The 26,070-nt window shown below is 46.8% G+C and overlaps 2 protein-coding genes across 2 annotated transcripts; both read right to left on the bottom strand.

The window, feature by feature from the left end:
- Nucleotides 1-1,984: 1,984 nt before the first annotated feature.
- On the bottom strand, nucleotides 1,985-3,620 carry LOC126983831 (glutamate receptor ionotropic, delta-2-like). The gene is made up of 4 exons (XM_050836962.1): nucleotides 3,606-3,620; nucleotides 3,327-3,490; nucleotides 3,102-3,211; nucleotides 1,985-3,007 (listed from the first exon to the last, which is right to left on the bottom strand). Exons 1-4 carry the CDS (start codon nucleotides 3,618-3,620, stop codon nucleotides 2,652-2,654), a joined length of 645 nt encoding a protein of 214 aa, XP_050692919.1. The 3' UTR covers nucleotides 1,985-2,651.
- Nucleotides 3,621-18,287: 14,667 nt separating this feature from the next.
- On the bottom strand, nucleotides 18,288-20,872 carry LOC126983979 (glutamate receptor-like). The gene is made up of 7 exons (XM_050837258.1): nucleotides 20,645-20,872; nucleotides 20,022-20,169; nucleotides 19,694-19,911; nucleotides 19,426-19,577; nucleotides 19,056-19,166; nucleotides 18,671-18,831; nucleotides 18,288-18,556 (listed from the first exon to the last, which is right to left on the bottom strand). The coding sequence occupies exons 1-7, from the start codon at nucleotides 20,840-20,842 to the stop codon at nucleotides 18,480-18,482; spliced, it is 1,065 nt and encodes a 354-aa protein (XP_050693215.1). The 5' UTR covers nucleotides 20,843-20,872; the 3' UTR covers nucleotides 18,288-18,479.
- Nucleotides 20,873-26,070: the final 5,198 nt, after the last annotated feature.

The raw sequence follows: 26,070 nt of genomic DNA, 5'->3' as shown, positions 1-26,070 counted from the left end.
CAGATAGGCAGACAGATGGGCAGATATATAAACCCAAACACAGGTAGATAGAGAGACAAACAGGCAGATATGAACTGACAGACAAACAGACAAATACAAATATACATTGAAAAAAATAGATAGATGGATAGATATTTCAAAACAAACAATTCATAACTTATATTATGCTCTAAACTGTATTTATAACCAAAAAACTTTAATATATTAATTTTATCCCTTTTCCTGTTCCTTCTCTAAGAATGTACTCTCTGCAGTACCTTCTCGACCTTCTCCTTAATTTACCAACACCAAAAATGTATCACCCGGTACCATTCCTTCACCTGTCACCTTGCCTCACCTTAGCTTCACCTCTCACACCGACTCCCTAACCACGACTCAGTACTATAATCACCCACTAAACACTTCATTACTTTATTTTTCCTTTCAGCCACGAAGCATTCCAGTACTTTACCATTCCTTCACCTGCCACCTTGCCTTACCTGCCCTATGCACTTAGCTTTCCCTTTCACACCGTCTCCCTAACCACGACTCAGTACTATAATCACCCACTAAACACTTCATTACTTTATCTTTCCTTTCAGCCTCGAAGCAGTCCAGTACTTTACCTTTCCTTCGCCTGCCACCTTGCCTTACCTGCCCTATGCACTTAGCTTTCCCTTTCACACCGTCTCCCAAACCACAGACTCAAAACTGTAATCAAAACTATAATCACCCTTCAATTACTCCACCTTTCCTTTCACCTTCCATCTATCTTTCACCTTACTTTATACACCTTGCCTCACCTCTTCCGCCACCACCCTAAGCACAGGATCCAGGCGAGTCATGGCCAGCACCACCACCACCACCAGGTGTACTGCCAAACACCTGGTAACTATTGGCGAAGTAAACTCCCTCTTTCTCTCGCCTCTGTTCCGCTGATTGTGCGCCTGAATAGTGAATGCAGGCGTTGATTAGAGCATTGAATCTGTTTATTTACCTTTTACTCGTGACCTTTAATGTGCTGTCCTTCTTGATTGTGTTTGTCTTGACCTGATGGATTTGTTCTCTCTCTCTCTCTCTCTCTCTCTCTCTCGAAAGTGTGTATTTACTATGTTTCAGGTTTTTGGTCATAGCGGAGGGTTTAGGTGTGTGTGTGTGTGTGTGTGTGTGTAATATACTTTGGGACAGTAAACATACTTTTCTTTTTAGTTTTTATTTTGTTATTATTGTTGCTGTCATTCATTCGCTAAACAAATAGGGTGCAAGTTTACCCCTTGTGGTGCTTGGTTGACACGCGAGGTAAAGGATTTTCACCGTGGGTTCCTTGCAAACTATATATCTCGAAAGAAAAGAATTACCGCGTCACGCAGCGCTGTGTCGAGTGATGGCTTTTGTAGTGACAACTAAAAAAGACAAGAAAGGGGCGGAGAGTGTGTGTGATGGTGAATAAAACACCTGGAGTGAAAGTCGTATGTGTTTGAGGAGTGTTCTGTAGTGAACGTAAAGTTATTAGTGAACGGCGTCGCGTCAGTCATCAGCGGTACGGGTCAGTGGTAGTGGTGGTAGTGATGGTGGTGGTGGTGGGGTGGCAGCGTCTCCCGATCAGCACCTCAACTATGAAGACAAGTGTAGCAACAGTCAGACCTGCAGGGGAAAGAGGAAACTATTAAGTACACCTAAAGGATGGCTCCGATGTTACTGTCATACTATTTGGGCTCCGAGGTCACTGCCATGCTATCTGATACTAAGCACAGTGTCTGTTGTTAGTGGCGCGGCCTCCCATGAGTTTCACCTCCCAGCAGCAGCAGCATCGTGCCGAGAAGGGTCTCCAGATCTAGGGCAGCCACGCCGTCCTGTCGGTCCAGCGTCGGGGACCTGAGGCACTGCGGGGTGCTGGCGATCTCCTGCCCCAGCCACTGCTCCATCAGCCCAGCCTCCAGCACCCTGCGGATGCTGCCCAGAAGACGCGTGGCACGTCAGTTTGATCCTCGTTTTATGCTTTGTTTCTCTGTTAGGTTTACAGTATAAAATAATGTTTGTAGGGTTTATGTAACATTTTCGCTTCATCTCCACCTACATGGCATTCGCCCTGGCAAGGTAAAGGGAGTTCGTCTGAAAGGCGACACCCATCCAGGCGCCGGACAAAACCTTTTCCCGGGAGATGTAGAAGTGGCAGTCCCCGGTCAGGCTGTGGTGGAAGAAGTGTACTGACAGTAACCCGAGGCAAAACAAATTAAGTAAATAAATGCAGAGAGGAGACAGACCAAGAGCTCCACACAAAATATGAGGAAAATCGCACACCACTACTCTCATGTATTGTGAACAGAAGAATACCGGAGAAAAGATTCCCCACGGAAAAAAAAGAGCGGCGGTAATTGTTACTCCGATTCACGAATTTGCCTCACCCGAAGTCCCATGCCATGGCCTTTTTCATGGTGGTCTCGTCGCAAATGGCCGCGAACTCCCCGTCAACAATTGCCTGACGCGCCGACCAACAGTCTTTAAAGAGGCCCAACGCCCCTGCCACCACCTTCTGCCGCACAGGGTCCCCGGATTCCTGAGGGCCAGAGATCGCTTTTCAGGTTTGCAGAATGTGAGAAAATCAAACACGTGGTCATTCATCAGTGTGCTAAATAGTTTGTTGTGTGTCGTGACATAAAACTTATCCAATTTTAATGGAATACTTCTGTTGGGTTTATATATAATGGTATCTCTGAGCAACCAGCAGTGCTCACAGTTACACTGCTCCCACCCCTCCGAAGAACTACCTTTAGATACTGTGTCGCCATAGATCCCGCCTCCAGCCTCCAGGGCAGGTCGTCCTGGGCCACCAGGTCTTCAAGGGAGTCGATGGGGATGGTGACCCGAGGCACGGTGAGCATGGCGGTGAGGATGCCGCCGTAGGAGGACATGAACACCAGGGACGCCAGCAGCCACGTGGCGGCCAGCACACGACTTGCATTGTGTCGCGGCAGCCAGTTCGAGCCTTTAGGTAAAGGTGGAGGAGGAGAATGATATATGTAAATCACTTATATCATTCAAAGCCAGGCAAGAGGATGCCCATACACGAGTATACCTTTTAAGAAGTCAATAACAAACGCAAATCGCACGGTCTGACTTACTTTCCTGCGTGAGGGCCTTCAGCACCCACAAGAGCGCGTGAGAGTTAACTTTCCCGACGAGGTGGCCGAATATTTTACCCTCGGCCCGGACGAACAGTATGGTGGCACAGCTGATGGCCGCCATGCTTAACATTGTCAGCAGCCACACCTGGAAAAGCCATAGTGACTAAAGCACCTGCAGAAGGACCATTGAGTGAAGGCCTTAGGACAGAAATGCGTCATGACTTTACCTCCGCCTTGAAGGGCTTTAAAAACCCCGCCACATCGGTCTCCTGCCGTGGCCGCTGCATGAAGATGGCCTTGTTTTCACTGACCAGCGGGACGGCGAAGTCAGACACCGTCTCGCGCTGTGGCGTGATGGTGAAGGGGCCCAGGGCGAACTCGGCTTCCTGAAAATGTGACTACTAATATACATGACCCAGAACTCTCCTGCTGGCTATCTCTGTTTCTGCGTATGTTGCATGTGATAAATAGTTTTGCACTGTGAATCCTCTTAATCATTACAGTCCATAACAACATCACGTAATATATCATCACCTGTACCACCCATCACCCACCTCCCTCTGCAGCATGCCGATCATCCCGGACCAGCTCTTGTTGGGCAGCTCGGCGCCCCACAGTCGATCAGGCGGCCTCACGAGCTCATAGCTGCGGCAGAGTGAAACTATTCATACGATTACCAAAACACTGAAATATTTGAACAGTAATTAGACTAGTGCAGTTATACATACATGTATATGCAAGAGAAAGTGCATATATTCTTAAGCGAAAAATTGATGATGGACTTCGAAACGGTAGAGATTCGTCTTACTCAAACTGCATGACTTCTGCGAATATCTCCATGAGTTTCCCGGTGGGTCCGCCCAGGGTGAGGTTGCCGTCCGGGGTGGAGGTGAGCGTCGTCCAGGGCACCCACTGGCGTCGGTGGGAATACGGGTCAGACACAGTTCACAGCAGGCTGCTGAGCACTGAAGCAGCATATGTCCCAGGCCTCAAATGCTTACCCTGGTCTCAGTACTGTACGGACTCAGTTTAGAAGATTCAGGTTGATTATAACGATGATAACACGCACTTCTTTACCCGTGACAGTAAACAGGTCAAGGGTAGGAAAAAAAAAAGCCGGCAACAGGTTTTACGTCCAAGAGGAGATAAAAGCTTCTCATACCTCGGTCAATATTGGTTGGAAAGGCGGCATGACTCTCCCTTCTTGAAATAGTTCAACGGATGGAGACTCGCCCGGTGAGACCCCCGTCGTAGGGTGGGCGAGGCGATCCCCCCCGCCGTATGCCCCCATTGATTGAATGATGTACTCCAATTGTTAATTACGAAGTCTTCTAAACTGATTTTGTCTCAGGTAGATTCCCCATACCTCCAGTTACTTTTTAGATAATTAAAGTATTGGATATTACCATTAACCCTTAAAAATGGTTCAAAGGAAGCTCGTGGGGAACGGTTCTGGCATACTGGAATTATTAAGAAAGGGAATGGCCAATAAGTCTGACGGTGGGGTCCGAGCCTCTCCACTGCCTGCCGCACCAACCTTAGTACATCGCTTTCTCATATGTTAGCTATTTACTATAGGAAGTTATGTATTTAGTATTCACTTCCACTGTGTAGTGGTAAAACTATGTCGTTTTTTTATTATAATGGCAAAAAAATGCATGAATTCCATCAATTTTTTTAAAATTTCCGACGTTGTCAGCGATCAAGACACCGTGTCACTTCCTCCTTCCCCTCCACGTCTAATGACGTCTACTCCAACGGATGTCCTTACCCCGAAGGCTAGATTTGGTAGTGCTGTGGCCCCACTCAAACCGACTTCATTGCTGAGTTTGAATATAGGAAGAGGTACCTTGTAATACGTGCAAACGCAAGTTATATATTGAGTTTTGCTCTCTGTATTTGGAGGGAAAATTTTATGTAACATGTATACTGAATTCAGTTTTGTGCATCTAGGCTTTGTATGGCGTTGGTAACGGCCACCCGGGTTTGTTTGCGGGAGAGGAAGAAAATCGTACCTGCTCGGCGGCCACCTTGATGCTCGTCCTTGTGGCTCTCATTTAGGCAGGTTTGCGAGCCGTCGAGACCCGTCTTTATGCTCCCTCGTGATGGTCGTGCCTTCAGTCCAGTCTAGTTAGCGATGTTCTTGAACAGAAACCAATTCAGAAAGTCATCCAGAAAATAATCCAGGAGGCACTTATGTGATAGGTTCAGGAAAGACTAGTTCAGAGACGTCCTAGAAACGTGAAGTGTCCTCACTTGCAAGCTAAGGCCTCTTCGGACAGTACATTCGCTGCCACATGTCATCTAAACGACTTTGGCAACCATCTGTGAGGCCTTGATAGTTCTTTAAATACTGAACAAGGTCATTCCTTCCCACGAAATACCACTAAATTACATTTTTTTTGTTATTTGACAATCTTACCTCGAGTTATAGAACGTACTCACGCTAGCCACGCACGGTGACAGTGTGTGTCCCTCGGCCACCCCTCGCCCGCGACTGGCTGCTTCTCTTCAGAGTATTGCGGTGTAACCTTCAGTCATGTCCTCCTTGCTAATACATTTATGTCGAGGGTTGTTGGAAATGCACTGAATGACAATAAATCTTGATGAGAAACACGAATAAAGCGGCATACATACAATGAAATGTGTTTGCCAAACATGGTGTTTCATCATACAGCTTGATACTGTATGGCCAAGTTTGACTTGTAAAGAAAATCAACCAAGTTTGGTGTTTTCTCGTCCATCATGATGACTGTCAAATATGTTGGACAGTGTGTGACAATGTATAATCAAACTTTCTCTGTTAAGCAGCAGAAGTCATGGCGAACATGCGGGAGAGCTTTGCAGAGCTTTGGGGAGTATATTTAACTTTTTCTGTGCCATCCCTTCTACCATATTTTTCGTTTTTGCTTTGATTATATATATATATATATATATATATATATATATATATATATATATATATATATATATATATATATATATATATATATATATATATATATATATATATATATATATATATATATATATATATATATATATATATATATATATATATATATATATATATATATATATATATATATATATATATATATATATATATATATATATATATATATATATATATATATATATATATATATTATATATATATATATATCTCATTGAATGTGATAGCTAGTTGAGCATTGATTACTTTTCTTAAGATATTCTCCTTATATCTTATGATAGTCTTAAACTCTTTCTTAATCGGCTGTATGACTTCGCCGAAGCTAGTCATGTTCGCTAGATCGCGATTTCGGGTCCTAGACCCTTCCTCAGTAGCGAGGTCTTTCCTTGGTAAGGATACCGGAGAGAATGGCTTGTGTGGGGAGCGGGGGTGGATTTATACCGCTGTGTTGGTCGTCCCACTGCGCGTCCTGGTCTCTGATTGGCTGGCAGGTGTTACTACGGGCTGCATCGAGGAGGAAGTTTTCAAGATAATAGAAAAGCCAGATATATACTGCCGGTATATTGACGATATATTCATCAAGACAAAGGATGCCACCGAAGCAGAACGCCTTAGACTCCACCTCCAAGAAACCTCCGGACTGAAATTCACCATGGAAAACAGCGAAGACGGAGCCATGCCTTTTCTAGACGTCCTCGTCCAACAAGAAGACGGAAGATTTACCACCAGCGTCTACACCAAACCAACAAACCCAGGATTTTGCTTAAACGGACGAAGTGAGTGCCCCACGAAGTACAAGGATTCCACCATCTGCGCCTATATCAGAAGAGCGCTCACACACTGCAGTACGTGGAAGCAAGTCCATCAAGAAATAGAGCGCTCAACTCAAGTTCTGATAAACAACGGCTTCAGCGAAAAGGACATCAGCCGCCTGACGAAGAAGATCATAGACGGCTGGCACAGCAAGAAGCAGAAAGAGGAGAAGAAAGAAGACATCAGCATTTTTTACAAAGCGACATTCTCTACCGCCTACAAAGAAGATGAGAGGGTCATTACACAAATAGTAAGAAGAAACGTCAAGCCATCCGACCCCAACAAACAAGTAAAGCTGGTCATATACTACAAGACCAAGAAAACCAGCCATCTCCTTCTGAAAAACACCCCCTCAAAAGAGATAGAGAGCCTACAAAAGTCGCATGTCATATATAGGTTCACGTGCAACCAAGGAAACTGTGAAGTCCTTCCCTCTACCTATGTTGGCATGACGACAACAAGACTCTCGCGACGACTGACATTCCACCTCGCGTCAGGAGCACCCAAGAAACACCTGAAGGAGCAGCATAGAATCAACATCACAAGAGAAATGCTGGAAAACAACACGGAGATCCTGACAACATGTCCTGACACAAGACGCCTCCCCATCCTAGAGGCACTCTACATCAAAACAACAAACCCGACATTAAACATGCAGGCAGAAGATCTACAAGCCCTACCAAGTGCGCGAAGAACAAGTTTGACGAGTACCCCCGCGCAGCCCGTAGTAACACCTGCCAGCCAATCAGAGACCAGGACGCGCAGTGGGACGACCAACACAGCGGTATAAATCCACCCCCGCTCCCCACACAAGCCATTCTCTCCGGTATCCTTACCAAGGAAAGACCTCGCTACTGAGGAAGGGTCTAGGACCCGAAATCGCGATCTAGCGAACATGACTAGCTTCGGCGAAGTCATACAGCCGATTAAGAAAGAGTTTAAGACTATCATAAGATATAAGGAGAATATCTTAAGAAAAATAATCAATGCTCAACTAGCTATCACATTCAATGAGATATGCATTAGAGAAAGACTCCTGCCCATATACACCCTCAATATATATATATATATATATATATATATATTATTTACATCGCAGCCTATTGCGCCGTTAGGCTTCCTCACTGGTGGGTCCTGATGGTCGGCCCAGCCCGAGGAGCAATACAGACTGCCTCCTTACTCATGCTGTTACTCAGTGTTGAGGCGCCGTTGACAGACCAGCTAACGCCTGGTTATTCTTGTCGGGCAGTGTGTTGCAGTGTGTGATGGATGGTCAAGCATCATGCCTTTCAAACATATTAGAAAGTGTAACTTTCTTTTCTCACAGTTTACTCCATCCCTTTGTCCGTCTCCGTATACTACAAAAAAGAAAAAGAAAACACAAGCAGGAAGGACGTCTTACTCCTATACTGCCGCCATCTTGACCCCGCCAGGTGTGTCTTGATTATGGGGAGCCTCACCTGCCTGTTCGCCCGTCACGGTGCGGGATGAAAACTTGTGTGATGCATGAGTCGCCGTTTTTTATTCATTACTGTTTGTTGGGTTACTCTCCATCCTGTACCACGGGGAGAATCACAACACACACCAGTCCAGGATCATTGAGAGTCGTTGTGATGATGACAGGTGTTTATTGCACTTGACTATAACCCCCAAAACTAATTTGCGAAAGTCTTAAAGTGGAACTAATTGATATACATGAAAAAAGTTTAGAGAAAGACGGAGGGATAATGATTCTTGGTGATGGAAAAGGAGGAGGTGAAGGAAGAGGAGTATCACATCGCGTCGAGGTTTAGAGGTCAAGGGGGAGGCCAGGTCAACATCGAGGATCAGGTCATGGAGGGAGGAGGGCAAAGGGTCACGAGGACGTTCTCTCCGACGAAGACGAAAAGACCGACACACCAGCCTGAGGGGAAGAGGAAGGACCATTAGTAAGGACCCTGCACTATCCTCCCCCCCCTTCATCTCTATCTATCTTCATCTCAAATCTATCTATCTATCTCTGTCTCTGTCTCTCACCGGCTATCAGTAGGAACATGGTACCGAGGAGGGAGCTCAGAGGAAGTGGTTCAATCCCATTGCTTCGGTCCGCTGAGGGAGGCTTGAGACAGGCCGTGGTGTTGGAGATCTGTGCGCTGAGCCAGTGTACCAGAATCCCGGCCTCGCGCAGTCTGGATATGCTGGACGGGAGAGGGAAGGGAAGGAATCGGGTGAATGGACGGGGGGGATAAACGGAAGCAAGGGAGGAAAGAAAGAATTGTAGAAAAAAGAGTAAGCAGAAAGAGGTTGATTAAACAGTATATCTTGTCGCCGCAACAGAACTGGTCATATAGCAAGAGGGACGAGGAAGACATCCATGTACTGTTAACAAATAGTGGTTTCTCAGCGTCCTTTCTATTCTTACATTTCGTTGGCGTCGTCGAGGAGGAAGGAGTTGGTTTGGAAGGCGAGGGAAACCATCAGGTTAGAGTAGACCTTCTCCCGGGTGATGTACAGGTGGCACTCCCCCGAGGTGCTGTGTGTGTGTGTGTGTGTGTGTGTGTGTGTGTGGTTGTGATTGTGTTTGAGCGGAGCATTAATATATATTTTACACAGAGGCTTAACTTGGCTATTCGTAAAGTTATTCGTATTGAACAATAAGCATTTAACAACAACAAAGACAGTAGATGAAAAGTCCTACAGTGATTCAAGCCAAAGAGTTACATAGTGACTCATTTGTGTCGCGCGGCAGCGGCTGAGAGGTGCCACCTACCTGAAGTCCCACGAAATGGTCTTCTTCATGGTAGTCTCGTCACACACGGCCGCGAACTGCCCATCCACGAGGCCGGTCCGCGCCGTCCAGCAATCCGGGATGGTGCCGGACATGCTGTAGAAAGCCTTCTGCCGCACTAAGTCCTCAGATTCCTGTCGAGGTGGTGACGGGACTATTGTGTACTGCCACATGTAGTGTTAAACTATACACCATCACTTGTCAGAGTGTATTTATCAGCAGTAGGACATGCACGCAGGAGGCCCCTTACTTGTAAGTACGTCAGCATCATCGCTCCTGACTCCAGCCTCCAGGGCAGGTCGTCCTGGGCCACCAGATCAGCGAGGGAGTCGATGGGGATGATGACCCGAGGCACGGTGAGCATGGCGGTGAGGATGCCGCCGTAGGAGGACATGAACACCAGGGCCGCCAGCAGCCACGTGGTGACCAACACACGACCTGCATCATGCTGCGGCATCCATTCCGAGCCTGGGACAAAAATAAAACGCACTCCTTATTTCTCAGGACATTCCTCTTCATCTACTTGGGTCTTCTTGCGTCTACTTGTGAAGAGATTACACGCTCTAAAGACCACTCACTCTCTTGCGTCAGCGTCGTCAGCACAAAGATACACGCCCTGGACACATGCAATACGGACTTGTGGCCGAAGACCCGCGCCTCGCCAGCCACCAGAGCGACCGTGGCGGTCGCCACACTCACCATGCTCAGCAGCACCAGCAGCCACACCTGCCGCGGGGATGATCAACCTTAGTGGAGTATCCAGACTTGTCGTTTGGAATATTTTGTATGTATTTTTGCTTTCTTATTGCAACTGTATTACATTTTTTATGATGAGAACTTATACGAAAGTACTGCCTTTGATCGTCCACTTCCAGCTGTGTAAAAAGCTCACCCTTGCGATGTTAAGAAATTTCCGTTATTATCAACTACATAAATAACTAGTTTTTAGATCGTTATCTGGTTCCTGTTAATTTGAAACACTTTCATTCTACTAACGTTTCCTTGATCTATATGCACTATACTATGACGAAGAGAATAAATATGTTGGTGCAGCCATTAACATTAAAAACCTATTCACTACACTCCGATGTAACTGGAACTGATGTTAAGGGAAGGGACTAGGAAGGGAGAGCTTGCAGTAGTACTATATTGTGTGGGCGTGTATCCCTTTCCTTAAAACCCTCCTCCTCACCGCCACACACACCTGCAGCGTGAAGGGCCTGAGGAAGCCGCCCATGTCTCCCTGCAGCGTGGGCCTCTTGGTGATGATGGCTTGGTTGTCCGTCATCACCGCCATCGAAAAGTCCACATCCTCCTCCCGCTGGTCCGTCACTGCGAAGGGACCCAACGCGAACTCCACCTCCTGAAGGAATATCAAAGGGCGGCTCACGCAGAGACGCATTAAAGAGTTGAGAGAAGTGATATGGCTAGTTTTGTTGCTCATTTACTGTTATTTTGGAGTGCCAAGGAGGTGGGGGTTGTTGTATATGAGATGGAGTGCAGGAAAAGGTTGGGGGTATGTTTTGTATGGGATTGGGCTGCAGGAACGGGTTGGGGGTATGTTTTGTATGGGATTGGGCTGCAGGAACGGGTTGGAAACTTACGTTGCGGTAGACCATTCCCATCATGCCATTCCAGGAGCCATTGGGAAACTTGATGCCCCAGAGGGAGTCAGGAGGCTTCACAAATTCGTAGCTGGGAAGGGCAGGGAAAGAGTGAGGGCTGTGCTGTGATTATTTATTCTCTCTCTCTCTCTCTCATTTCTCCCTCCCTCTTCCCTTACTTGAGGTCCAGACGCTCGGCAAATATCTCCATTAGCTGTCCTATGGGTCCGCCCACGCTCCAATTCTTCCCCGGCAGGACGGTGACCTCCGTGTAGGGCAGCCACTGGGCGAGGGGAGGAAGGGGCACGGACGGGTCTGGGTTTTATCGTGCTGTATCTTTCGGATCTTCTCTATATACTAATTCATATCTATATCTTTACTACAGTGAAACCATACGGAGAGATTGCCACACTGGTGGGCATGGTTGTGTGGTCGAGGGGGGTGACCACGAGGGTTGAGGGAGTGGGGGCGATGGGGGGGATGGAAGGATCGAGCCGCCGCTCTCCTGCCTCTCTTCACGAGGTGATTCAGCGTTTGTTTGAGTTGGGGTGACAGCCTGGGCCGAGCCTGCCGCTGGGGGTTAGGGGCGGGTCTGAATGGCCGTTGTTGATAGACTTGGGACTAGGGCCTGAAGGGTCTGAGCGAGTTCAGCCAAGGCTGTGTCTGCTGATTTCGTGTTAGCCGGTGGTGGGAGGCCATTTTCAATGCTCAGTGTCCTTATGACATTCTGGTATGTGCCTGGCGTTCTTTGCTCTTGAGATAGGGCAGTAGCCGTAATAGCTGCAACCTTCAATTGGTTTTCTAATGAGCCGGGTTGTAGGTAAGTCTGATTGTTGTTGGCTACATAAGAATACAATTGGTTAGGTTTCAGCTTGCTGGCATTTACCCTGGCACGTTTGACTTTTAGTGCCTGTTTTCTTTTGGGGCATTTCATGGCCATGCAAGAGTGCTGGCCTGAGCACAGGACACATTTCTGCTCCCCTGCGTTGCATTCCTGCCACGTGTGGTCTGTCTCTGCGCAGATTGAGCACACCTTGTAGTCCTGTGGCTTTGTGCACTCCTTTGTTGTGTGTCCTTCAATCTGGTAGCATCTGAAGCACACGGTAAGTGGAATAAACTGTTCCACCTCTAGCTGGGCTGGCGTAAGGCTGAGATTTAGGACCTTCATTCCCTGCCTGCATGCCGTGGCAGCCATGTCTTGTGTTCTGAACATGACTTTATTCGTGTGGCCTTTCGGGAAGCGAATGACCTCCATGACGGATGCCCAGCTCTGTATGCGTTCAATATCTTGTTTGATATGAAGCACATCATGGTCAGCCAAGCCCTGTGCATTCTTGATGATAATGCACTTGCTGCATTTGACCTCTGGGGGGGTGTATAGGGTGAAGCCCGCCTCGCCTAGGACTTTGGCTGCTGTGTCCAGATATATGTGGTCAAATGACTTGTCATCTGCCACGTACAAGGAGTAGCCCCCATAACTCTCCTTTATGTCTGCCACCAAGATGTTCTGGTTGGCTAAGCATTCAAGCTCTCTCTCTATCTATCTATTTATCTATATCTGTCTATCTTTCTGGAAAGTGTGTATTTACTCTGATTCAGGTTTTTGGTCATAGTGGAGGGTTTAGGTGTGTGCGTGTGTGTGTGTGTGTATGTGTGTGTGTGTGTGTGTGTGTATGTGTGTGTGTGTAATATACTTTGGGACAGTAAACATAATTTTCTTTTTAGTTTTTATTTTGTTATTATTGTTGCTGTCATTCATTCGCTAAACAAATAGGGTGCAAGTTTACCCCTTGTGGTGCTTGGTTGACACGCGAGGTAAAGGATTTTCACCGTGGGTTCCTTGCAAACTATATATCTCGAAAGAAAAGAATTACCGCGTCACGCAGCGCTGTGTCGAGTGATGGCTTTTGTAGTGACAACTAAAAAAGACAAGAAAGGGGCGGAGAGTGTGTGTGATGGTGAATAAAACACCTGGAGTGAAAGTCGTATGTGTTTGAGGAGTGTTCTGTAGTGAACGTAAAGTTATTAGTGAACGGCGTCGCGTCAGTCATCAGCGGTACGGGTCAGTGGTAGTGGTGGTAGTGATGGTGGTGGTGGTGGGATGGCAGCGTCTCCCGATCAGCACCTCAACTATGAAGACAAGTGTAGCAACAGTCAGACCTGCAGGGGAAAGAGGAAACTATTAAGTACACCTAAAGGATGGCTCCGATGTTACTGTCATACTATTTGGGCTCCGAGGTCACTGCCATGCTATCTGATACTAAGCACAGTGTCTGTTGTTAGTGGCGCGGCCTCCCATGAGTTTCACCTCCCAGCAGCAGCAGCATCGTGCCGAGAAGGGTCTCCAGATCTAGGGCAGCCACGCCGTCGTGTCGGTCCAGCGTCGGGGACCTGAGGCACTGCGGGGTGCTGGCGATCTCCTGCCCCAGCCACTGCTCCATCAGCCCAGCCTCCAGCACCCTGCGGATGCTGCCCAGAAGACGCGTGGCACAAGTCAGTTTGATCCTCGTTTTATGCTTTGTTTCTCTGTTATGTTTACAATATAAAATAATGTTTGTAGGGTTTATGTAACATTTTCGCTTCATCTCCACCTACATGGCATTCGCCCTGGCAAGGTAAAGGGAGTTCGTCTGAAAGGCGACACCCATCCAGGCGCCGGACAAAACCTTTTCTCGGGAGATGTAGAAGTGGCAGTCCCCGGTCAGGCTGTGGTGGAAGAAGTGTACTGACAGTAACCCGAGGCAAAACAAATTAAGTAAATAAATGCTGAGAGGAGACAGACCAAGAGCTGCACACAAAATATGAGGAAAATCGCACACCACTACTCTCATGTATTGTGAACAGAAGAATACCGGAGAAAAGATTCCCCCTCGGAAAAAAAAGAGCGGCGGTAATTGTTACTCCGATTCACGAATTTGCCTCACCCGAAGTCCCATGCCATGGCCTTTTTCATGGTGGTCTCGTCGCAAATGGCCGCGAACTCCCCGTCAACAATTGCCTGACGCGCCGACCAACAATCCGTAAAGAGTCCCAACGCCCCTGCCACCACCTTCTGCCGCACAGGGTCCCCGGATTCCTGAGGGCCAGAGATCGCGTTTCAGGTTTGCAGAATGTGAGAAAATCAAACACGTGGTCATTCATCAGTGTGCTAAATAGTTTGTTGTGTGTCGTGACATAAAACTTATCCAATTTTAATGGAATACTTCTGTTGGGTTTATATATAATGGTATCTCTGAGCAACCAGCAGTGCTCACAGTTACAATGCTCCCACCCCTCCGAAGAACTACCTTTAGATACTGTGTCGCCATAGATCCCGCCTCCAGCCTCCAGGGCAGGTCGTCCTGGGCCACCAGGTCTTCAAGGGAGTCGATGGGGATGGTGACCCGAGGCACGGTGAGCATGGCGGTGAGGATACCGTCGTAGGAGGACATGACCACCAGGGACGCCAGCAGCCACGTGGCGGCCAGCACACGACATGCATTGTGTCGCGGCAGCCAACTCAAGTCTTTAGGAAAAGGTGGAGGAGGAGAATGATATATGTAAATCACTCATATCATTCAAAGCCAGGCAAGAGAATGCCCATACACGAGTATACATTTTAAGAAGTCGACAACAAACGCAAATCGCACGGTCTGTCGCCTGACTTACCTTCCTCCGTGAGGGCCTTCAGCAGCAACAAGAGCGTGCTAGAGTTGACTTTCCTGACGAGGTGGCCGAATATTTTATCCTCGGCCTGTACGAACAGTATGGCGGCACAGTTGATGGCCACCATGCTTAACATTGTCAGCAGCCACACCTGGAAAAGCCATAGTGACTAAAGCACCTGCAGAAGGACCATTGAGTGAAGGCCTTAGGACAGAAATGCGTCATGACTTTACCTCCGCCGTGAAGGGCTTTAAAAACCCCGCCACATCGGTCTCCTGCCGTGGCCGCTGCATGAAGATGGCCTTGTTTTCACTGACCAGCGGGACGGCGAAGTCAGACACCGTCTCGCGCTGTGGCGTGATGGTGAAGGGGCCCAGGGCGAACTCGGCTTCCTGAAAATGTGACTACTAATATACATGACCCAGAACTCTCCTGCTGGCTATCTCTGTTTCTGCGTATGTTGCATGTGATAAATAGTTTTGCACTGTAAATCCTCTTAATCATTACAGTCCATAACAACACCACGTAATATATCATCACCTGTACCACCCATCACCCACCTCCCTCTGCAGCATGCCGATCATCCCGGACCAGCTCTTGTTGGGCAGCTCGGCGCCCCACAGTCGATCAGGCGGCCTCACGAGCTCATAGCTGCGGCAGAGTGAAACTATTCATACGATTACCAAAACTGTGAAATATTTGAACAGTAATTAGACTAGTGGAGTTATACATACGTATATATGCAAGAGAAAGTGCATATATTCTTAAGTGAAATATTGATGATGGACTTCGAAACGGTAGAGATTCGTCTTACTCAAACTGCATGACTTCTGCGAATATCTCCATGAGTTTCCCGGTGGGTCCGCCCAGGGTGAGGTTGCCGTCCGGGGTGGAGGTGAACGTCGTCCAGGGCACCCACTGGCGTCGGTGGGAATACGGGTCAGACACAGTTCACAGCGGGCTGCTGAGCACTGAAGCAGCATATGTCCCAGGCCTCAAATGCTTACCCTGGTCTCAGTACTGTACGGACTCAGTTTAGAAGATTCAGGTTGATTATAACGATGATAACACGCACTTCTTTACCCGTGACAGTAAACAGGTCAAGGGTAGGAAAAAAAAAGCCCGCAACAGGTTTTACGTCCAAGAGGAGATAAAAGCTTCACATACCTCGGTCAATATTGGTTTAAAAGGCGGAACGACTCTCCCTTCTTGAAATAGTTCAACGGATGGCTGTGAGGTGAGTCTCACCAGGGGGTGGGCGAGGCGATCCCCCCCGCCGTATGCCCCCATTGATTGAATGATGTACTCCAATTGTTAATTACGAAGTCTTCTAAACTGATTTTGTCTGAGGTAGATTCCCCATACTTCCAGTTACTTTTTAGATAATTAAAGTATTGGATATTACCATTAACCCTTAAAAATGGTTCAAAGGAAGGTCGTGGGGAACGGTTCTGGCATACTGGAATTATTAAGAAAGGGAATGGCCAATAAGTCATCCGAGCCTCTCCACTGCCTGCCGCACCAGCCTTAGTACATCGCTTTCTCATATGTTAGCTATTTACTATAGGAAGTTATGTATTTAGTATTCACTTCCACTGTGTAGTGGTAAAACTATGTCGTTTTTTATTATAATGGCAAAAAAATGCATGAATTCCATCAATTTTTTTTAAAATTTCCGACGTTGTCAGCGATCAAGACACCGTGTCACTTCCTCCTTCCCCTCCACGTCTGATGACGTCTACTCCACCGGATGTCCTTACCCCGAAGGCTAGATTTGGTAGTGCTGTGGCCCCACTCAAACCGACTTCATTGCTGAGTTTGAATATAGGAAGAGGTAACTTGTAATACGTGCAAACGCAAGTTATATATTGAGTTTTGCTCTCTGTATTTGGAGGGAAAATTTTATGTAACATGTGTACAGAATTCAGTTTTGTGCATCTAGGCTTTGTATGGCGTTGGTAACGGCCACCCGGGTTTGTTTGCGGGAGAGGAAGAAAATCGTACCTGCTCGGCGGCCACCTTGATGCTCGTCCTTGTGGCTCTCATTTAGGCAGATGTGCGAGCCGTCGAGACCCGTCTTTATGCTCCCTCGTGATGGTCGTGCCTTCAGTCCAGTCTAGTTAGCGATGTTCTTGAACAGAAACCAATTCAGAAAGTCATCCAGAAAATAATCCAGGAGGCACTTATGTGATAGGTTCAGGAAAGACTAGTTCAGAGACGTCCTAGAAACGTGAAGTGTCCTCACTGACTGGCTTGCAAGCTAAGGCCTCTTCGGACAGTACATTCCCTGCCACATGTCATGTAGAAAACGACTTTGGCAACCATCTGTGAGGCCTTGATAGTTCTTTAAATATTGAACAAAATCATTCCTTCCCACGAAATACCACTAAATTAAATTTTTTTTGTTATCGGACAATCTTTCCTCGATTACTCACGCAAGCCACGCACGGTGACAGTGTGTGTCCCTCGGCCACCCCTCGCCCGCGACTGGCTGCTTCTCTTCAGAGTATTGCGGTGTAACCTTCAGTCATGTTCTCCTTCCTAATACATTTATGTCGAGGGTTGTTGGAAATGCACTGAATGACAATAAATCTTGATGAGAAACACGAATAAAGCGGCATACATACAATCAAATGTGTTTGCCAAACATGGTGTTTCATCATACAGCTTGATACTGTATGGCCAAGTTTGACTTGTAAAGAAAATCAACCAAGTTTGGTATTTTCTCGTCCATCATGATGACTGTCAAATATGTTGGACAGTGTGTGACAATATATAATCAAACTTTGTTAAGCAGCAGAAGTCATGGCGAACATGCGAGAGAGCTTTGCAGAGCTTTGGAGAGTATATTTAACTTTTTCTGTGCCATCCCTTCTACCATATTTTTCGTTTTTGCTTTGATTTCGGAATATCTGTTCTGAAAGCAACTATATAGGAGCAATACAGGCTGCCTCCTTACTCATGCTGTCACCCAGTGTTGAGGTGCCCTTGACAGACCATCTGACGCCTGGTTATTCTTGTCGGGCAGTGTGTGGCAGTGATGCTGTGTGGGCAAGCATGGTGCCTTTCAAACATATTGGAAAGTGTATCTTTTTGGGGGTTTTGTGTAAGTCCTTCACGTTGGTACTTTTTTTTCTCACAGTTTACTCTATCCTTTGGTCCGTCTCTGTATACTAAAAAAAAAAAAAAAAAAAAAAAAAAAAGCAGGAAGGACGTCTTACTCTTATACTGCCGCCATCTTGACCCCGCCAGGTGTGTCTTGATTATGGGGAGCCTCACCTGCCTGCTCACCCGTCGTTTTTTATTCCTGTTTGTTGGGTTACTCTCCATCCTGTACCACGGGGAGAATCACAACACACACCAGTCCAGGATCATTGAGAGTCGTTGTGATGATGACAGGTGTTTATTGCACTTGACTATAACCCCCAAAACTAACTTGCGAAGATCTTAAAGTGGAACTAATTGATATACATGAAAAAAGTTTAGAGAAAGACGGAGGGATAATGATTCTTGGTGATGGAAAAGGAGGAGGTGAAGGAAGAGGGGTATCACATCGCGTCGAGGTTTGGAGGTCAGGTCAACATCGAGGATCAGGTCATGGAGGGAGGAGGGCAAAGGGTCACGAGGACGTTCTCTCCGACGAAGACGAAAAGACCGACACACCAGCCTGAGGGGAAGAGGAAGGACCATTAGTAAGGACCCTGCACTATCCTCCCCCCCCCTCCATCTCTATCTATCTCCATCTCCTATCTATCTATCTATCTCTGTCTCTGTCTCTCACCGGCTATCAGTAGGAACATGGTGCCGAGGAGGGAGCTCAGAGGAAGTGGTTCAATCCCATTGCTTCGGTCCGCTGAGGGAGGCTTGAGACAGGCCGTGGTGTTGGAGATCTGTGCGCTGAGCCAGTGTACCAGAATCCCGGCCTCGCGCAGTCTGGATATGCTGGACGGGAGAGGGAAGGGAAGGAATCGGGTGAATGGACGGGGGGCATAAACGGAAGCAAGGGAGGAAAGAAAGAATTATAGAAAAAAGAGTAAGCAGAAAGAGGTTGATTAAACAGTATATCTTGTCGCCGCAACAGAACTGGTCATATAGCAAGAGGGACGAGGAAGACATCCATGTACTGTTAACAAATAGTGGTTTCTCAGCGTCCTTTCTATTCTTACATATCGTTGGCGTCGTCGAGGAGGAAGGAGTTGGTTTGGAAGGCGAGGGAAACCATCAGGTTAGAGTAGACCTTCTCCCGGGTGATGTACAGGTGGCACTCCCCCGAGGTGCTGTGTGTGTGTGTGTGTGTGTGTGTGTGTGTGTGTGTGTGTGTGTGTGTGTGTGTGGTTGTGATTGTGTTTGAGCGGAGCATTAATATATATTTTACACAGAGGCTTAACTTGGCTATTCGTAAAGTTATTCGTATTGAACAATAAGCATTTAACAACAACAAAGACAGTAGATGAAAAGTCCTACAGTGATTCAAGCCAAAGAGTTACATAGTGACTCATTTGTGTCGCGCGGCAGCGGCTGAGAGGTGCCACCTACCTGAAGTCCCACGAAATGGTCTTCTTCATGGTAGTCTCGTCACACACGGCCGCGAACTGCCCATCCACGAGGCCGGTCCGCGCCGTCCAGCAGTCCGGGATGGTGCCGGACATGCTGTAGAAAGCCTTCTGCCGCACTGAGTCCTCAGATTCCTGTCGGGGTTGTGACGGGACTATTGTGTACTGCCACATGTAGTGTTAAACTATACACCATCACTTGTCAGAGTGTATTTATCAGCAGTAGGACATGCACGCAGGAGGCCCCTTACTTGTAAGTACGTCAGCATCATCGCTCCTGACTCCAGCCTCCAGGGCAGGTCGTCCTGGGCCACCAGATCAGCGAGGGAGTCGATGGGGATGATGACCCGAGGCACGGTGAGCATGGCGGTGAGGATGCCGCCGTAGGAGGACATGAACACCAGGGCCGCCAGCAGCCACGTGGTGACCAGCACACGACCTGCATCATGCTGCGGCATCCATTCCGAGCCTGGGACAAAAATAAAACGCACTCCTTATTTCTCAGGACATTCCTCTTCATCTACTTGGGTCTTCTTGCGTCTACTTGTGAAGAGATTACACGCTCTAAAGACCACTCACTCTCTTGCGTCAGCGTCGTCAGCACAAAGATACACGCCCTGGACACATGCAATACGGACTTGTGGCCGAAGACCCGCGCCTCGCCAGCCACCAGAGCGACCGTGGCGGTCGCCACACTCACCATGCTCAGCAGCACCAGCAGCCACACCTGCCGCGGGGATGATCAACCTTAGTGGAGTATCCAGACCTGTCGTTTGGAATATTTTTTATGTATTTTTGCTTTCTTATTGCACCTGTATTACATTTTTTATGATGAGAACTTATACGAAAGTACTGCCTTTGATCGTCCACTTCCAGCTGTGTAAAAAGCTCACCCTTGCGATGTTAAGAAATTTCCGTTATTATCAACTACATAAACTAGTTTTTAGATCGTTATCTGGTTCCTGTTAATTTGAAACACTTTCATTCTACTTACGTTTCCTTGATCTATATGCACTATACTATGACGAAGAGAATAAATATGTTGGTGCAGCCATTAACATTAAAAACCTATTCACTACACTCCGATGTAACTGGAACTGATGTTAAGGGAAGGGACTAGGAAGGGAGAGCTTGCAGTAGTACTATATTGTGTGGGCGTGTATCCCTTTCCTTAAAACCCTCCTCCTCACCGCCACACACACCTGCAGCGTGAAGGGCCTGAGGAAGCCGCCCATGTCTCCCTGCAGCGTGGGCCTCTTGGTGATGATGGCTTGGTTGTCCGTCATCACCGCCATCGAAAAGTCCACATCCTCCTCCCGCTGGTCCGTCACTGCGAAGGGACCCAACGCGAACTCCACCTCCTGAAGGAATATCAAAGGGCGGCTCACGCAGAGACGCATTAAAGAGTTGAGAGAAGTGATATGGCTAGTTTTGTTGCTCATTTACTGTTATTTTGAGTGCCAAGGAGGTGGGGGTTGTTGTATGAGATGGAGTGCAGGAAAAGGTTGGGGGTATGTTTTGTATGGGATTGGGCTGCAGGAACGGGTTGGGGGTATGTTTTGTATGGGATTGGGCTGCAGGAACGGGTTGGAAACTTACGTTGCGGTAGACCATTCCCATCATGCCATTCCAGGAGCCATTGGGAAACTTGATGCCCCAGAGGGAGTCAGGAGGCTTCACAAACTCGTAACTGGGAAGGGCAGGGAAAGAGTGAGGGTTGTGCTGTGATTATTAATTCTCTCTCTCTCTCTCTCTCTCTCTCTCTCTCTCTCTCTCTCTCTCTCTCTCTCTCTCTCTCTCTCTTACTCGCTCTATCTCATTTCCCCCCTCCCTCTTCCCTTACTCGAAGTCCAGACGCTCGGCAAATATCTCCATGAGCTGTCCTATGGGTCCGCCCACGCTCCAATTCTTCCCCGGCAGGACGGTGACCTCCGTGTAGGGCAGCCACTGGGGGAGGGGAGGAAGGGGCACGGACGGGTCTGGGTTTTATCGTGCTGTATCTTTCAGATCTTCTCTATATACTAATTCATATCTATATCTTTACTACAGGGAAACCATACTGGCGAGATCGTTTTCGCGTTGGCTCCCGCGGGTCGTTTCCTCCTCGTCGCCTTGCCACAGTCCCAATACCCGTCTCTTCCTCTCGTGTTAGCTACAGGTAACATATGAGAACAAAAGATAGATGTTGGGAGTGTGCGGCAGAGCGGTGGGGAGGAAAGGACCAGATGGAGCCAATGTGAAAACGATCTTGCCAGTAGTAAAGATGCGGATAAATAATAATAATAATGACTTTGATGATAATGAAAATAATGATGATAGCAATGATACTAATACTTCTAATAATGATAATAGTTGCAATAATAATACTAACCTGCTCGACGGCCACCCTTATAAACTTTTTCTTGAGATTCTTCATGATAATCTTGCCCAGGGACGTGTGTGTGTGTGTGTGTGTGTGTGTGTGTGTGTGTGTGTGTGTGTGTTACTTATCCCTGTGTAGCCCGGTCCGTGAGCGGAATATATCTCTTTTTTTCTTTTACTCAGGCGCCGAAATTTGTCTGAAAAAGGAAGACCATAAGTAAACAAGAAAAAGAAGTTGTGCCAAGTAAATAGAGAAAAAAAAGCATGCTTAGGAAGATTACATAAAGGATCATTTGTATATTTATCATTATTGTTCTACCTCCTTTTACGTTTTTCCTTTTTTATTACTTTCTTCGCCTTTTTAAGTCGATGGTAATTCTGCTTTTTTTTTTCTGAACATAGTGTTTTCTACTTCTGCTTCTGCTTCCTCTTTTCCTCTTTCACTTTCTTTTCCTCCTCTTAGTGTTCTTCTTTCTGTGACTGCTGTATCTCCCTTTGCTTCCTCTCTTTTTCCTTCTCCTCCTCCTCCTCCTCCTCCTCCTCCTCCTCCTCCTCCTCCTCCTCCTCCTCCTCCTCCTCCTCCTCCTCCTCTTCCTCCTCCTCCTCCCCCTCTCTATGCTCCTCCTTTTACTACTTCTCCTCTGCCAGCTCTCCTTTCCCTTTCTCCTCCTCTGTGCCTTCCTCCTAATATTACTGCTTTACCCTCTGTTTCTTCTCTCTCTCTCTCTCTCTCTCTCTCTCTCTCTCTCTCTCTCTCTCTCTCTCTCTCTCTCTCTCTCTCTCTCTCTCTCTCTCTCTCTCTCTCTCTCTCTCTCTCTCTCTCTCTCTCTCTCTCTCTCTCTCTCTCTCTCTCTCTCTCTCTCTCTCTCTCTCTCCTTCTCCTTCTCCTTCTCTTCCTCCTCCTCCTCCTCCTCCTCCTCCTCCTCCCAGTGACTTGAAACAAACAAAACACTGCAAGTCCGCCTGTAAGAAAGCCAATACAATGCTTGGGTTCATAGCGAGGAACTTCGAATACAAGACGCCGGGAGTTATGTTATCCTTGTATAATTCGCTGGTAAGGCCCCACCTGGAATACGTCGTGCAATTCTGGTCTCCTAATTACAGGAAAGACATTGAATTACTTGAGAGAGTACAGCGCCGTGCCACGAAGATGATACCATCACTGAGGACGAAGCCCTATGAAGAACGACTCGAGCGACTCAACCTCTTCACGTTTGAAAAGAGACGACTGCGGGGAGACATGATACAAGTCTATAAGTATCTGAACAAGCTCAGCAACGTTGATCACTCCAAACTCTTAACGCTACAAACTAACCTGAGAACAAGAAACAACGGAAAAACAATTCAAGCAAAGCGATGCAATACCGACATCGGCAGGAGTTATTTCTCGAATAGAGTTGTTCGCCACTGAAACAGCCTTCCTGCAGAAGTGGTTAGCGCAGAGACCATCAACTCCTTCAAGAAGCGAATTGATCGCCACTTTGCTGCATCGGGAGTGAACTGAACGTTCCCAAGAGTAGGTACACAAGTGCTTTAATCCTTCCCTGCAAGCCACTCCTATGGCAAACGGATTGATTAAATCACTGAACGCAGGCAGCCAAGGAATGAGCCAACAGGCTTTCTGCTGCCTGCTAGTCCATGTTTCCATGTTTCCTCCTTCTCTCACCACCATTTCCACGGCCTTATGTCTTATCGCTCTGCTATGTCAACTGCGGTCCACTGCTCTCAAGTATTTATGTGTCTTAGTGTGGTGGAGGTTGCAAAGGAAAGGTTCAGTCGGTGCGCCGCTCTGGGTGCGGGTTCTTGATAACAATATGTAAGTTCTGTGCCCTGTGATTCAGTGTTGTTATTCGGGTAGCATGTCACAGTACAGCCGCAATGAAACGTAATAAAAAGGGGCAAAGATAAAGATCGTGCGTGTTTTTTTTTTTTTTACAGTAAAGAAAGATGCGCAGGGCAAAAACTAATGGAAACTAGAAAGCCTGCCAGAAAACAAACAAACAAACAAACCAAAAAAAAGCCCCGCTTGAATACAAAAAGCCCGTAGGAAACAAAAAAAAGCCCGCTAGAAAGCCAAAACAGCCCGTTTGGAAACAAAAAGAAAACCCGCTAGAAAACAAAAAAAGACAGCTAGGAAACAAAAAGGCCTGCTAGAAAACAGAAGCCGCTAGAATACAACAAAAAAAACCCATGATTGGTCTTATGTGTGTATAACGTGTAGGAAGAAGAATGCATCATGTGTTTGAACTCATGTATAATTAGAAACAACAATGTACTTACATATTTATAGTACACTGAAAATTAGTATAAACATTCAGGGACAAAATCGGGTTAACTTTTTTTTTTTTTTACAATAAGGGAGGCGGCTCAAAGGCAACAAAAATAGTGGAAAAAAAAGCCCGCTACTTTCCGCTCCCACAACATAAGAGGGTATAGATTGGCCAAAAGAGGGGTCAATTTCGGGTGGAGAGGTGTCCTGATTACCTGAATCTAGAAGTATCTGTAATGCTGACGAACCAAGGCAAACAACAGGTTTCTTTTAACTTTTCCACGCCTCCTAGACTCCCTGGTAACCGTCCAGCCTGATTGATATCTGGTGAGGCAACAAAGTGGACGCGGAAGCCTTATGTCCCACTAATTGACACCACTGGACATGCGATGAGGCGAGGCGTGTGTTGTTCTTGCCCCGCTACTTGCAAGGTCATATTGATCGTATTAATTTTGTGTCTACTTAACGGCTTGTCTTTACTCGCTTCTTTTCTAGTCATATTTTGTGGGAAGGGCTTATGGGTGACGTTAACGATCCTCTCATTCACTGATTAATTGTGTAGCTATCTTTATTTTGTTTTTGTGTTCGTGTTTGTTTATCTTGAGGTAGTTCTCATGTTAAGGTTCAGTCCCGGACATGCGTGTTAATATTTGAGTATCTCTTTCCCTGCAACGTTATCTTTCATCCTTCATCTTTCATCACTGTTTTTGCCGATACTTATGAAATCCTTCTTGCTTTGGCCCTCCGCGTGTTTCTGTTTGGTTTAGACTTCACCGGTATCAGCACACGCTAACTTTTTTATGACTCAGTGCCAGACAGGAAATGAACACTATCCCGCACTTTTTCCTTGCTTGACACACACACACACACACACACACACACACACACACACACACACACACACACACCATTTAGTATAGACAACGCCCATTCGACTGTATATATCTAATTAGTGTAGGGAAGCACATCATCAACCCGTCGAGAAGTTAATTTTGTCCAGCCATCTTTTATTGGCTATCACACAATCATTCATCAAATTTAATCGCGCCGGATCTAGAGCAGGTGTATTTTTTTTGTGTGTGTACAGGTAGGAAATGCATACCGAGGCGTTCGCTGTTTTACTACATATGCAGCTGCTTGACCCAAAAACCACAACGAAACGTGCGAGTGGTGGCGTGGTTGTGCGACGTTTACGGATCCTCCTCTCTCATCATCAGCTTTTTTGCCTCTTAGTTATGCACCAGTGATAGCATAGTGAGGGTTTGGCCGACATTACGTGGAGCTTTTTTCTTTTACACATGACGTCTTCAGGATAATTCTTAGTGTACAAAAAACAGTCGTCTCTTGAGGCAGACTCTGCGCAAATTCGATATCGAACGGCTCTCTTTTTTTACTTAATATTGTACTTATTTACATGACGTTATCAGATCTCTTGGTGCATAAAAAAGGCTTATTTGATTGTAGCACAACGCAAAATGATATCGAACTCTTCTTTTTTACGGAATACTGTTTCTATATACTACATGGCGTTTTCAGGACTTGTAGTGTAAAAAAACGGCTTTTGTAACTCAGCCAGTACACAAAAATGCTCTCGAACTCTTCGTTTTTTTACTGAATACTGTTTTTATTTGCATTACGTATTCAGGATTCTTTTGTGTATTAAAACTGACTTCCATGATTCTGTCAGTACGCAAAGATGGTAATGAATTGTCTCTTTTCACTGTACCTGTATGAACGTGGAGTGTGGAGAACGTCTGGCAGCGTTCAGCAGGGCCTAGTTCCCTACTGCGTCGCTGGGAAAGCTCTGCAGGTGTTAGAGACAAGCCTCTATAATCCAAACAACACAAAACTAGGATACTGAATGTTTCCCTCTGTGCTGTGGCTGCGTTGGCTTGCGGTGAGTGGAGCGTTTGGCGGCGCTTAAGAGCCTCTCCCTGTATATAGCGGCGCAGGGCAGGCTCGTTAAGTGTTTAGTGGCGGTTCTCCATAATTCACGGG

This window comes from Eriocheir sinensis, chromosome 55 (genome assembly GCF_024679095.1).
Source record: "Eriocheir sinensis breed Jianghai 21 chromosome 55, ASM2467909v1, whole genome shotgun sequence".
Taxonomy (NCBI): domain Eukaryota; kingdom Metazoa; phylum Arthropoda; class Malacostraca; order Decapoda; family Varunidae; genus Eriocheir; species Eriocheir sinensis.
This window is presented reverse-complemented; position numbering and strand designations above follow the sequence as displayed.

What these genes read in the sequence shown, in the direction of transcription:
- LOC126983831 (XM_050836962.1), bottom strand. An exon ending in CCCTTCAAGGCGGAGGTAAA is followed by an intron (nt 3,212 to 3,326) that starts GTCATGACGCAT and finishes GGCGGCCATCAG; the next exon opens with CTGTGCCACCATACTGTTCG. An exon ending in GAAGGCCCTCACGCAGGAAA is followed by an intron (nt 3,008 to 3,101) that starts GTAAGTCAGACC and finishes GAATGATATAAG; the next exon opens with TGATTTACATATATCATTCT.
- LOC126983979 (XM_050837258.1), bottom strand. Translation starts at nt 20,842, where the DNA reads ATGCGTCTCTGCGTGAGCCGCCCTTTGATATTCCTTCAGGAGGTGGAG. An exon ending in TGATGCTGACGTACTTACAA is followed by an intron (nt 19,578 to 19,693) that starts GTAAGGGGCCTC and finishes CAACCCCGACAG; the next exon opens with GAATCTGAGGACTCAGTGCG. An exon ending in CTCGACGACGCCAACGATAT is followed by an intron (nt 18,832 to 19,055) that starts GTAAGAATAGAA and finishes TCTCCCGTCCAG; the next exon opens with CATATCCAGACTGCGCGAGG.